Below are 13882 nucleotides of genomic sequence, written 5' to 3' on the forward strand. Positions count from 1 at the left end.
AGTACATGGGGAAAATGACTTAGAAACAAGATATTCATGGCAGAATTGCTTATAAGTAGCAAGACCGGAGGCACAGAAATGTCCATCAACGGGATCTAGTGCCGTCGGTCACGGTTGCCTTAGTTGGCGGAATATTGTGCAGCCGTCTAACGAACCAGGCGCTGCTGAATGTCCTGGCACGAGAAGACCTCCAGACAGACTTCGCGAGCTGAGAAGCAAGTTGCAGAGCCGCGCGCTGAGACTGCTACTTTGGAGCGAACAGAAAACCCGCGTGTAACCCGTCTGTGCCCAGAGCGTTTCAGGAGGGGTGCTCCAGGCACGGGCGGGGCCCAGCCGCCGGCGGGCAGGCGCTGTACCCTTTTCCTCTTGGTCACAGCTCTGCTGACATGCAATCTACACACTACGGGTTTCACCGGGTTGTGCGTAATTCCACGAATTCAGCGCATTGCGCAGCCGTCTGCACCACCTTCTCTCAGAGCCTTTCCACCGGGCTAGAAACTTTGTGTCCATTTACGGCTGTGCCCCACCCCCCTCCCAGCCCTAGGCCGCCGCTAAACCTGCTTCTGTCTCTATCTGCTCCTTCCCCCCTTTTGCGTAAGCTTTTATACCTTTTAAATTTGTTTTGTTCTGAATTTAAATTACCTAGTCAAAAATACGTATCGAAAAAAACCCACCTGTTCGACCCTATTATAGTTTCGTCGTCTCGTAAGAAGAAACGAGGGGATGAACGAGGGGATGAAAAAGTTAAGTCTTTAGCCGCGGAGAGGTGGGGCTGGGAAGGAAGTCAGAGCGTGTGGACAGATCCTAGCTATTTTTGCTGCACCGACATGAGGCCTCATTTTGGCTTCGCATACACTGAAATTTAGAATTAATCATCGTTCACATAAGTGTAAATCTCTGGAAAAGGTCAAAACATTTACCGTGCAGAAAGGAAAGAACAAATCATTACGCTCAAAAAAGGTATGTGTATGAAAATAATACCGTACAGGTGCTCGCTTTTTATTGCCTTATTTTGTTGGGAATCCATAAACACTAATGTAATCTTGTCATATATTCCAAAGGTTGGCCATCTGCTAATGTTGAGATTAATAATCTAGCCCTTGGTTAACTCATAAAAATCATACAAATTTAGATTTGGATGGGGACTTGGAAATTTATCTATGACATTTTCTCAGATTTATACCACTAGATACCAGCCAATCTAATTACTTTAGTGACATGCTTAACCTTTGTGAAAATCTCTGTATAGATTTATTTATGTGAATATTGTTGGCTGTTAAAAATCCAAGAGCCAAATTTGTGACCGCTTGCTTTCCAAGTGGATAATAATAGTTAATAAAAATGGTAAGGGTGCTGACAGAGCCCCTTATTTAGGGTAGCCCATCACTGGGCTTAAGAGGGGCCTTTAGTAAGACATTTAGGCCTCAGAGACACCCAGAATGAAGGCCCAATATCTATATTTTTGGATATTTTTTCCATTGATTTTTAGAGAGGAGAAGGGAGAGAAGGAAGGGGTGGGAGAGGGAGAGAGAGGGAGCGACGTGAGGCACATCCGTTGTCTGCCTCCCGCGTCCCGATCCACCTGCAGCCCAGGTACCTGCCCTGGGCCGGGGGTCACACCTGAGACCCTGCGGTCCGGGCGGGGCTGAGCTCAGCCGCCAGGCCAGGCCCACACTTAATGCCATTTTCCTTTTCAGTGAAGGGAACCCGTCGTTCTCAGTGAAGGGACCGTTCTCCCGGGAGATTAGCGGGGAACCTGGGGCCACTGCCGAGGGGAGCAGTGGACCTGGGCGCAGCCCCCAGGGAACAGGCCCGGGGCGCGGCCGGTCCCTCCGCCCGGCCCAGCTCAGTCCATCCCGCCGGCGCCCGGTGCCCGGTGCGGCCCCGCCTGGCCGACGGCCTCGGCTCCTCTCCGACGGTGCCGTGAGACCGGCGGCCTGGGCCCGGGGCAGCGGGAACGGCTTTTGGGCTCCGCGGCCTCTGCCTGCGACGGGCTCCCCTCGGGACAGGGGCCTCTGCGGGGCCAGCCCGGGCCCGTCGGTCAGCACGGCGGGGCCCTGCCCAGCCCCGCCCCGGCCGAGCGTCACCGGGACGGACGGACAGACAGACCGGGGACTGACGGCGGGCGGGGCGCGTGTAGGGTCGGTGCCGAGGCCGCGGGAAGTGGGTCTTTCGGAACCGGCGCCCCACGCAGACGGAGGGGGGTCAAGGTCGCAGCGAGGCCGAGGGCGAGCGCTGGGGGCCGTCGGGCTCGGGCCAGTCCGCGGGGACGGGACCCCGCCCAGCGCCCTGCGGCCCGGGCGGCGGGTTCGCGCGGGGACCGGGGACACGCCGGGCGGCGGGCAGCACGTGCCCCGGGGGGGACAGCTGTCGGGGGCAGCGCCCGTGGGGTGATGCGCTGCAGGGCGCCCCCCGCGCGGTGGGCTCGGGCCCAGGGGTGCGCGCAGGGCCCGGGGAGCGCCCGCGGGTGCCCCGAGCCAGGGCCGGGCGGGAGGGGCGGCCGGCGGGCCCGCGGGCCGAGGGGCGGAGGGGCCGCAGCCGCGTCCCGCCCGCAGGTGCCCCTCGGCCCCGCCCCTTCCCCTCGGCCCCGCCCCCGCCCGCTGGCCCCGCCCCCGCCCCTTCGGCTCTTTCCGCCGCTCGGCCCGCGCGCCCCGCCGCCTCGGCCATTTCCGTCGCGCGCCGGCCGCCATTTTGTCGCCGCTCGTGTGTCTGCTGGTGCGCGGCTCGGTCCCCGGAGCGAGGCTTTGTCCGGCTCGGCCATGGACGGGTAGGTGACGGGCCGGCCCGGGGAGGCGGGGGTGGCCCTGCGGCGCGGCGGGTCCGGCCCAGCACCGCCCGGGGGCCGCTCGCGGGCCGGGCCGCCGTCCCCGCCGCCCCCTCGCACACACCCCCCGCCGCCGGGCCGCCCGCGGACGGGGCGCGACGGGCCGGGGCCGGGGCCCGGGGCGGCGGCTGCGGCTCCGGGGCAGCGCGGGGCGCGGGCCGGGGGCGGGCCTCACCGGCCCCGTCCCCACAGACCCCTCGGCCGGGCACCCGGGGCCGGCCGGGACCGCGCGGGGCCGGGGAGGCCGGGGCCGGGCCGCCCGTGTCCGTGTCGCCCGTGTCCGTGTCCCCGCGCGGCCTCGCCGTCCCCACGGCCTCGCCGGGCGCGGGGGGCGGGGGCTCGGCGGAGGCGGCGGGCGGGGCGGGGGAGGGGCGCGGTGTCGCCGCCTTTGTTGTCGCGCGGCCGGGCGGGGGCGGCGGCCGCCGGGGCCGTTAGCGGGCCCGGGACGCGCGGGGCGGGCGCCGGGCCCGGAGCGAACCGGTGGCCGCGGGGCGAGCGCGCCCGGCCCAGTCACGCGGGCCCGGCCGACCCCTGGCGCCCCCGCGGCGTCGCCTCCGTGACCCGTTTCCGGGAAAACAAAACGGGCCCCGCGAGTCCGAGCGGCCGGGGGGCGGAGGCCGCGGGTCGACGCCGGCCCCTCCCCTCCCCCGCCCGGGGCTAACCGTCGGGCCGGGCCGTGGGGCGGGGCGCGGGACCCGCGGTGGAAGGGCCCGGGCCGGCCTGGGCGGAGTCGGCGGCCCCGGAATGAGGCCGCGGAAAAGTTCCCGGTAACTAACTTGCTGTCCCCGAGGAAGCCGGTGTCCCCGGGGCCGTGGGCGGGAGGACCGGGCCCCCCGGGGCGGGTGGCCGGGCCGCGCCCCTGGCCTCGGGGTGGGAGCCGCACCCGCCCGGCTGTGAAGCGCCCGGGAGCCGGCTGCGGGGCCCCGCGCTCCCCGCCGTGTGCTCGGGCTGCGCGCAGGCCCTCGGGCCGAGCCCTGGAGGGTGAGTAACTGGGGCCTCCTTTCTGTTCTCTCCGCAGAATCGTCACCGAGGTCGCCGTGGGCGTGAAGGTAGGCGCGGCTGGGGCGGGCGGGGTCCCTCCCTCCCTCCGTCCCTCCCGCAGGCCCCCCGCAGGCCCCTGCAGGGCTCGCTCCCGGCCGGACGGCAGCCGCCCGCTTCTCTAGAAACGCCCCGAGCGGGACGCTCTGCAGCTGCGAGGGGGACGGACGCGCCTCCTGGTGGCTCCTGCACGTGGGAAGCGACGACGGCGGGATAAGCGAGGGGACCAGAGTCGTGTCATTGTGTTCCCGGGAGGGCCTTGCTCCGTCCGTCACGCTGGCCAGGGCTGTCTCTCCCGTGGTGGGCAGTGTCGCCCGTAGTGGGCGGTCGTGCCCGTGGTGGGCGACCTTGGCTGTGGTGGGCAGTGTCGCCTGTAGTGGGCGATTGTGCCCGTGGTGGGCCGCCGTGGGGCTCCCCTGACCCTGGCGGGGCCTGTGCACACACAGGCCTGCCCGCGGGGAAGCGGCCCTGGCGTGCTCGGGGAAACGCACTTCGACCGGGCTCCGCGTGGGCCTTTTTTCCCGCCAGTCCCCGCTGCTTTCCTGTCTGCCCGCCGGTCTGCCCTGGGCGTGGGCCTTGTCGCAGATCTTCATTTTCCAGGCCTGCCCAGCACCGCCCAAGGCTGGAGCAGCGGGCCCTCCGATGGCGTTTCGTTCCAGCACGTGTGGAACGTCCTGGGACTTAACTCTCATTTATGTTAGTCTTGGCAAAACTGGTTTCATTTCGCACTGTTTTGCTTAAAGCTGCGCAACCTGTTGAGGTCAGGTGAGGGCTGAGTGTTCTCAGGGACCTGTCGGCTGCAGTGACATTGAACCTTTCAGGTGCATGAGTCGTGCTTAGTCCAGAGATGCTGACCATTCAAAATAGTTCTTAGAATTTTAAAGTTTCATCCATAACAGCGTGGTGGTCCTCAGAATACTTTATATTTTCTTGCTTATTTTCTGTCCTCTGCCTTATAGTGAGCTAGATTTTTGCCCATTTTTTAATATTGACACTTTTTTGTTGAGATCATATTACGTAGCTTGGGGGTGAAGTAATGAGCTTTTTGGTGGAGGGCATGTTATTTGGCAGTGAGTGATACCTTCTAAGCTGAGATGGAGGAGTTGGCTTGGGGGCTAGCTCCAGAGGGAAAGGTGTCGGTACTGTCACTAGCGTCCAGGGTCCAGGGATGTCCTCTGTAGGAGAGGAAGTGGCTGCATCTGAGATGCTCAGTGCTTGCTGTGAGGAGGGAGGGTTGGAAGACATGTCCTGATAAGGTTTACTGCTTACACCAGTTTTCTATATTTATAGTAGTTTGGGGGGAAAATACTAGAAAATGATACAAAAATAATTGCTAACTTCCCCCCCATCGTTAATATAAAAGTTTAATAACTAAAGTTACGTTTTATACGATTTTCTAGGATGGTGGTTAAGAACTTTTGCTTTGGCATCAGACCTCTGTACAAGTAACTAAGCTTTCATAAATTTTTTAAAAATAAAAGTAATGTGCATGGTTATAAAAAGTTCAGAATGCAAAATATTTCTCACTGATTTCCAGTCTTATTTCCTTAGGTGTAGGCAATTATGTTAAAATATTTCTGGTGCATTTTTTTCCTGAAGTTACTAGTTTATATATTACCACACATGTAGACATCCTTGTTTATGCAAATAGATTCACACCATGTGTGCTGGCCTACATCTTGCCTTGCCTTTTAAAAAATAGCTTTATTGAGATATTTGAGGTAAACTACACATATTTAAAGTGCTCATGTTTTAACATATGTATACACCTATGAAACCATTCTGTAATCAAGACAGTTAACATCCATCACCTCCCGAAGGATCATTTTGTAATCCTTCCTATCTGCCTTTCTCTCCCCAAGCAGCCACTGATCTGAGTTCTCTCATATAGATTAGTTTGCTGTTTTTAGAATTTTAAATAAATGGAAGCGTACGATATGTACCCTTTTTCGGTCTGGCTTGTTCCACTCAGCATAATTATTTTCAGATTGATCTGTGTTGTATATATCAATAGCCTATTCCTTTTTATTGCATAGCAATATTGCACTGTATGGGTATACAGCAATGTGTTTCTTCTTTCAACTCTTGATGGGTGTTTGGGATGTTTCCAGTTGGGGCTAGTATAAATAAAGCTGCTGTGAACATTCCTGGGCAAGTCTTTGTGTGAACATTTGCTTTCATTTCTCTTGGGGAATTGCCTATGATGGAAACTGCTGGAACATAAGGCAGAGGCATATCTAACTTCTTAAGAAACAACAAACTATTTTCCAAAGTGGTTGTACCTTTTTATGTGGCCACCATCAGTGTATGAGATTTCTAGTCCATCCATATCCTCGCCAAGGCCTGTTACTGTCTGTCTCTTTACAGTCTGGTGGGTGTAAAGTGATCGGCACACATCTGTCAGTTGGTAGCTGGATCTAGAGACTCTCAGGTTCTCTTTCTGTTTGTGTTTTGTAAGTGGTGGTCTGTCTGTCCACTAGAAGACATGGTATCTGATTTTGTGGGTGCCTGTGGGTGTGCCTGTGGGTGTGGGTGATGTTAATCCCAGAATGTTTCCTTTAATAGCCTTTTCTTCACCTCATTTGTGCTTGGCATAGTCTCTGCTTGATAAACATCTGTTCGTTGGTATTCCTAAAGGGTATCTACACAGACGTGTATCTTAAAGTTTATATACTAGAAACAATATTAAAATTTAACGTGAATTGGAATTTATTCGTGGTGGATGGGAATCCCAATTTTTCAGGGGAGGTCTTGTCAAGTTAAGTGGGTGATTTAACAGACTAGGGTTTGGCCTCTGTAACATCAAACAGGTAACCCCTGAGTTTCAGTTTTACAAATTTTTAAATGGGCATAACAGGACCTATCCCAAAAGTTATTTTGAAGATTAGATAAGATAATATGTAAGAGATTTGGCACAGAATGGCACATAAGTGCTCAAATGATGATGGTGGTGGTGATTATAGTTCTTTAATCTGTAAATCTGATTTGGAAGGAGCACTTTAATGCCAGTCAAATATGATAAAAAAGAGAGGCTGGAGTCCAGGTTAAAAATAGTTGGTCAGGCCCTTGCCCAATTGCTCAGTTGGGTGGAGCTTTGTCTTCACCAAAAGTGGCAGGTTCTATTCCTGGTGGGGGTGAGTACAGGAGGCAACCAATCGGTGTTTCCCTCTCCCTCTCTCTCTAAATCAGTTTTTTTAAAAAGAATGGTAAAAGCTACAACGTTAAAAAAAAAAAGTTGGTCAGATAGCACTAAAGAGAGAATTAGTAAACTAAAAAATAAAAATTACCCAGACTTTAGCACAGAGCAATAGAGAGATGAAAGTAGAAAGGCTAAAAGATATGGAGGAAAGAAAGATAAATTTAACAAATATCTAATTAGAGTTCCAGAAAGAAAAGTTAAAAATTGCAGAGAAGCAAAATTCAAAAAAGCTAAAGACCAATGATATTCTAAAATTGATGAGTTACATGAATTCTCAGATTTAGGAGGCACAAGGAAATCTGGACACATCACAGTAACAAAGCAGAACACCAAAGACACTGAGAAGATCTTTAATGCAGCCAGAGAAAAATTAGATTCCGTAAGAAGGAATGAGAGCTAGAAAGACAGAACGCTGCTTCAGCAGCACGGCCATCCAAAATACAGTGGAAATACAGTATCTTCAGTGTTGAGTGAAAATAACTGTCCACCTGTTGTCACATAATCAGCTAAATTACCCTTGATAATAACATTTTCAGAAATACACTCCTTCCCCCCCCCCCCCCCCCCAAAAAAAGGCAAGTGGGGACATTTATAACTGACCCACTGGGACATTCTAGAGGTTGTACTTCAGGAAGCAGGCCAGGGACTCCAGAAAGGAGTAGAAGTGACGTTAACCATGAAGTCAATGAGCCGAGGGTAAATTTAATTACTGAATGTATAAGAAAATAATGGCAGTGATTGATTTGGAGTTTAAAAAATAGAATTAAAAATACTAAATTATGACACCATGTAAGCGTGTCAGAGTAAGTGTTGTGTTGAGCTGCATTGTCTGTTAGTGTAGCCACTACATGTGGTCATTGAGCACTCAACATGTGGCCAGTCTAAATGATCTTTAATTATAAAGTACAGATTTTTGAGACTTAGTATTAAAAATGCAGTTTTTATATTCATTACATGTTGAAATGATAATGTTTTGGGTTAAATAAAATATGTGTATATTTGTATCACTTTTTTCTTTGACTTTTTGTTTACAATATGGGTACTAGGACATTTATGAGATTACATGTGTTGCTCACATTACATTTCTTTTGGACAGTGCCATTCTGGAGGCTAGAAATTTTAAGTCCAAAGTGAGTCACATAAATTTACATTTTAGAATTATAAGGATGAGTAGGGATAGAGTATAACTTTTAAAATAATTGGGGGTGGGGTGATTGAAATGAAAGTTGTATAATCCAAAAGAAGTCAGCGAAATATGAAAGAGAATAGGACACAGAATGAGCTCAACTTAATGGTTAGAGAAATTCTATGGAGGGTTCCTCTGAGCCTGTAAATGGAGACTGGTGGTAGGGAGTTGAACCTTGTCTAACCCTAATTGCCTTCCAGAGTCCCCATATCTAAATAACATTACATGGAGGGCGGTTACGGTTTCAACATAGGAATGGGGGGTGGGGGGAGCACTTAAACATTCAGTGCATAACACCCTGCATTACTTCTACCCACTTTCCACCTCAGGTAAGCTATCCTGAATTTGGTGTTTGCTTTTCCTGTGAAATTATCTGCACTTTCACTACATGTATTTATATGTATTTTTTATCTTAAGCAATATATTCAGGGTGTTCCCCTAAAAATGTATACACACTTTAACAGCTGATTCTATTACATTTTGACAATGAAGTGTTTTCGTAAACATTGCCTTTATAATTATTCAAAGTGTGCCTACAGTTTTTTAGGACATCATGTAGTTTTGTTTTACATGTTTAAACAATATATGTATGTTTTCATGCTGTGTGTCTTCTGTAATTTGCTCTTTTTGTTCAGTACTTGTTTCTTAACCTAAGTTTATATGTAGCTCTAATTCATTTTCTTTGCCATAGAGTATATGATTATATGAATATACCATTACCCTATTGACAGATATGAGGTTGTTTTTTATTTTTTTCCTGTTACAAATTGCTCCTGTGAGCATTCTTGTGCATATTTCAGTATATGTCAAGAGTGGAGTTCCTCTAGAAGTAGAATTGCTGGATTATAGGTTGTGTCTAGTTTCAAGTTGATTAGATATTGGCGTGTTGCTTTCCTAAGTGGTTGTGCTAATTTGTACTCCATTAGCAGTGCCTGAGAATTCCTGTTTCTACACTTTATAGGGGTGTGTGTGTGGGGGTGTGTGTGTGTGTTTACATATATATATATTTTTTAGGATAAAGGCTAAGCTACTTTAACAAAATGCTGAGCATAGTGGCATGAATAGAAGTTTATTTCTGGTGAGCACAGGTCCTGTTGTGTGAGGAAGTGGAATCAGCCCACGAGGGTCTTCACTGGGCCGTTTCTCTCATCTTGTTGCTTCATGATTTCCTAAGCTTTTGTTTTTGTCTGTGGGGTCCGATGAGGTGCAACTAACCCCCGTCCCCCGGATTATCCTCACCTGAAGTTTGTCTATTTTGTTTTCTTGTTTACCCAAAATGAACTTTGGTTTTATTGCTCCTCCTCAGTGTATCATTATATTTTTATTGGTCATATGAGTTAGTGCTTTCACAACTTCCTAGTAGGAGGGTGGCGCTCAGTCCACTGCTCGTCTCCGCGGCAGCACCTCGCATGGTTGAGGACCTTTCTCTAAGACTCTAGCTTTCCTCTGAAACTTGACGTTTGCACCCTTGTCCCTTCTGTCATGGTCCCCTCTTCTCAGAGGAGACAGTCTTTGGGCAGCTCTGTCTTCAGTTCTAGAGCCTGGGACTCAGGTCAGCCTTGGCCTTCAGCCTGGCTTGCCTCCCTGGTGGCACCAGCGGGTCTTTCACCTACCAGTTTGTGGGACTGACATGGAGAATAGAATATTTAATAACCGAGAGAAGAAAAAAGAAATTTCTATCACTGGAATGAATGCCAAATGTCATTTGAATTGTACTTTTTTACTTATCCTTTTTTTTAAAAGCACTTATTTCTCTCTCTGATTGACACATAGATTGTATCTTCCTGTGTTAGCATTTTCCTAATTGTTTTTGTGAGATGTGCGTGTCCTGTGAAATGGTCATTGTTATTACACAGGAGGAAAAGTGTCGGTGGTCATATTTAACCACGGACGTCAGTGCCCATCTTAGCACTTAATTTCTTTTCTTAATTGAATCTGAGATCAATTGACATTTATCTTAGATGAATTAAATAAGAAGTACATACTTAGTAGAGATTGTGATTCCAAGTTTAAGTGCCACTAATTTAATTTGTTACAGCAGCCACTACTGCAGAACAGCCATCAATCACTGTACCATTGAGTCATTTGAATTCATATCTATTTCAAGTTAGGCAACTATGTTGTGATATTTCAAATAAGATTGTTCCATCGGTTAACATGGAAATGTTAACATCACATCAGTACTACAGAATCACTTCTGGACGTAGTAGTGGTAAGCTTTTTACTCAGTAGAAAGGCAAACATAAATGCTTTTTTATAAAAATAATGTAATTTATAAAAATATGTTCAGTAATTTTTGTGAAAATTTCTCAGAATTTTAAATAATTTGAAATTTGATATTCAGTTATGAAGGCTGTGGTGTGAAATCATTTGAGGGATAAAAGACCACAGATACAAAATTAACAAAGGAATTAATAAAACTGTGCCATTCCTGAAGATGACATTGCAGGAAGGAGGAAGAGACTGCCCTGCACTCCACACATCAGAATGACAGGCCTGCTTTTATGCGTCAGTAGACCTAAGATTCCGTACCCCTCATCTCCAGAGTTACTTATGAATCCACTGGGGTGGAAAGATTTTGACTCTCAAATAAGCAAGCATCTAAAGAACAAACTGATAATATATACTTGAAAAGAGGGCAAATATACTTTTAAAAACTAGAGGGGTAAAAGTGTTTTTTTGAGAACTAAAGTAGTTAATAGTAATCAGCATTCATTCACTTAGTAGTTATGCATGGGCCCTGTGCTTGGTTGACACTTGGGAATGTTATAGTGAACACTATTGATGTGAGCCGAGCACTTTGCCTGGTAATCACAGTCTGTGTAATGCCAAACCTTGCTTTATTGCATTTTGTTTTATTGTGTCTCGCAGATACTGTGTTTTTGTACAAATTCAAGTTTTGTGGCAAAACTGCGTAGAGCAAGTCTTTCAGTAACATTTTTCCAGTAGCATTTGCTTAGTGTCTCCTTCAAACTTTTTCATTATTACTGTATTTGTTATGGTGATCTGTGGTCAGTGATTTTTGATGTTACTATTATAATTGTTTTGGGGTGCCATGAACTTCACCCATATAAGATGGCAAACTTTAATAAATGTTGTGTGTTCTGACTGTTCCACCGCCCAGCTCTTCCTCCATCTCTCTCTCTCCTTGGGCTTCCCTATTTCCTGACAAAGGACAATATTGAAATTAGGCCAGTTAATCTTACAGTGGCCCCTAAGCGTTCAAGTGAAAGGAGGACTGGATTGATTTGGCAGACTTCATTGTCTTATTTTAAGAAATTGCCACAGCCACCCCAGCCTTCAGCAACCACCACCCTGATCTGTCAGTAGCCATCCATATTGAGGCATGACCCTGACCCTCTACCAGCAGTAAGTTTACTACTTGCCGAAGGCTCAGTTGATGGTTAGCCTTTTTTAGCAATAAAGTTTTTTTAAATTAAGGTTATGTACATCGTATTTTTAGACATAATGCTCTAGTACAATTAATAGACTGCTGTATAGTATAAACATTTATTTGTACTGGGAAACCAAAAAATTTGTGTGACTCATTTATTGCCGTACTCCTTTATTGCGGTGGGTTGGAACAGAACCCACAGTGTCTCTGAGGGATGCCTGTGTTATCACATTTAATCCCAAGGACTGTGCTGTAAATGTTATCCCTGTTTTAAAAAATGAGGAAATTAAGGTTTAGAATCGTTAAGTAATTTACCAGTTACATAGAAGGTGGAGGCTGAACTACAGAGTCCTTTTTTTAAATTTACTTAATGTCATACTTGTCATAAAAACAAAGAAAACTAGGTTGATCTATCACATCAACAGACTAAAGTGAAAAAAATCTCATGATTATGTAATTAGAAGGAAAAAAAGCATTTGACAGAATCCAACACCCATTTATGATCAAAACAGTAAACTAGGAATAGAGGGGAATTCCTCAACTTGATAAAGAACAAAGAATCTACAGCTAAGATCATACTTAATGTTGAGAAACTCAATGCTTTGTCACTAAGATCAGGTACATGGCAAGGATGTGTCCCCTCTCACCACTTCTTTGCAACATCCTCCTGGAAGTCCTTGCCAATGCAGTAAGACAAGAAAAGGAAATAATAGGTATGCAGATTGAGAAGGAAGGTGTAAAACTGTCATTTACAGATGACTTGAGAGACTGTAGGAAATTTGAAATAGTTGACAAAAATCTCCCGGAACTAATAAGCAATTGCTGCAAGGCTGTAGAATATAAGGTTAATAGACAAAGGTCAGTTGCTGTCCTTTATACTGATGATGAACAAGTTCAATTTGAAATTAAAAACAAAATTCCGTTTACATTAGTCTCAAAATACTGAAATACTTAGGTATAAATCTAACAAAACCATATACAAGATACACCTGGGAAAACTTCAAAACTGATAAATGAAACCAAAGAATCAAATAGACAAGATATGCCATGTTCATTGGTAGGAAGATTCAGTGTTGTCAAGATGTCAGTTCTTCCCATCTTGATCTATAGAATCAGCGCAATCCCAATAAAAATCCTAGCCAGTAGTTTTGTGGATATCAACAGAGTGGTTCTAAAGTTTATGTGGAGGCAAAAGACCCAGAATAGCCAACACAGTATTGAAGAAGAACAGGAGGAGGACTGGTGCTACCCAACTTACTGTGAAGCTCCAGTAATCATGACAGTGTGGTTTTGGTGAAAGAACAGACAGATTAAATGGGTGAGAATAGAGAGCCCCCCATAAATAGACCCAGCTCATCTTTGACAGTGGAGCAAAGGCAATACAGTGGGGCAGAGATACTCTCTTCAACAAATTGCTGAACAACTGGACATACACATGTAAAAGCGGGAATCTAGACACAGACATTACACTCATCACAAGAATTTACTCTAAATGTGTCATAGACCTAAATGTAAACTGCAAAGTTAGAAAACTCTTAGAAAATAACATAGAAAGTCTAGATGACCTTGGGTGTGATGATGCCTTTTAGTTACACCACCAAAGATATACTCCATGAAAAGAAATAATTGAGAAGTTGGATTTCATTAAAATCAAAGAGTTCTGCTATGTGAATGACAATAACAAGAGAATTAGCAGACGAGCCAGACTGGGAGATACCCAAAATATACAAAGAACTCTTACTAAACTCAACACTAAGAAAACAAACAACCTGTTTTAAAAATAGGCCAAAGACCTCTTAATGGACACCTCACCAAAGAGGATATACAGATGGCAAATAAGCATATGTAAAGATGTTTGTTGTTATATGTCATTGGGGAAATGCAAATTAAAACAACATGATACCACTACACAACCTTACCAGAATCAGGAACACTGGCAACCCTAAGTGCTGATGTGGGTATGGAGCAACAGGAGCTCGCTTACATGCCCAGTGGGAATGGGAAGTGGTTCAGCCATCCTGCAAAACAGTTTGGCGGTTCTTGTAAAACTAAACAAACTTTCACCATGAAGCCATCAATCGCATCCCTTGGTATTGACTCAGAGGAGTTGAAAACTTAGGTACACGGTGAAATCTGCACATGGATGTTCATAGCGGCTTTATTCATAATTGCCAAAAACTTGGGAGGAATCAAGATGCTCTTCAGTAAGTGGATGAATAAACAAACTGTGGTGCATCCAGA

General features: G+C 47.5%; 1 protein-coding gene across 4 annotated transcripts in view; it reads left to right on the forward strand.

The window, feature by feature from the left end:
- The first annotated feature begins 2655 nt into the window (after nt 1-2655).
- PTBP2 (polypyrimidine tract binding protein 2) overlaps nt 2656-13882 on the forward strand; it is a 31696-nt gene continuing 20469 nt past the window's right edge. For 3 of the 4 annotated variants that reach the window (XM_081120571.1, XM_081120572.1, XM_081120573.1), the window contains exons 1-2: nt 2657-2767; nt 3843-3873. In XM_081120571.1, coding sequence (XP_080976697.1) covers nt 2760-2767; nt 3843-3873 — 39 coding nt within the window. In that variant the 5' untranslated portion in view covers nt 2657-2759. Of the gene's footprint in view, nt 2768-3842; nt 3874-13882 lie in introns of all 4 variants that reach the window. The other variant, XM_081120574.1, reaches the window with a different exon arrangement.

The sequence above is a fragment of the Miniopterus schreibersii genome, assembly GCF_964146895.1.
Source record: "Miniopterus schreibersii genome assembly, chromosome: 19".
In the NCBI taxonomy this organism is placed as follows: Eukaryota; Metazoa; Chordata; class Mammalia; order Chiroptera; family Miniopteridae; genus Miniopterus; species Miniopterus schreibersii.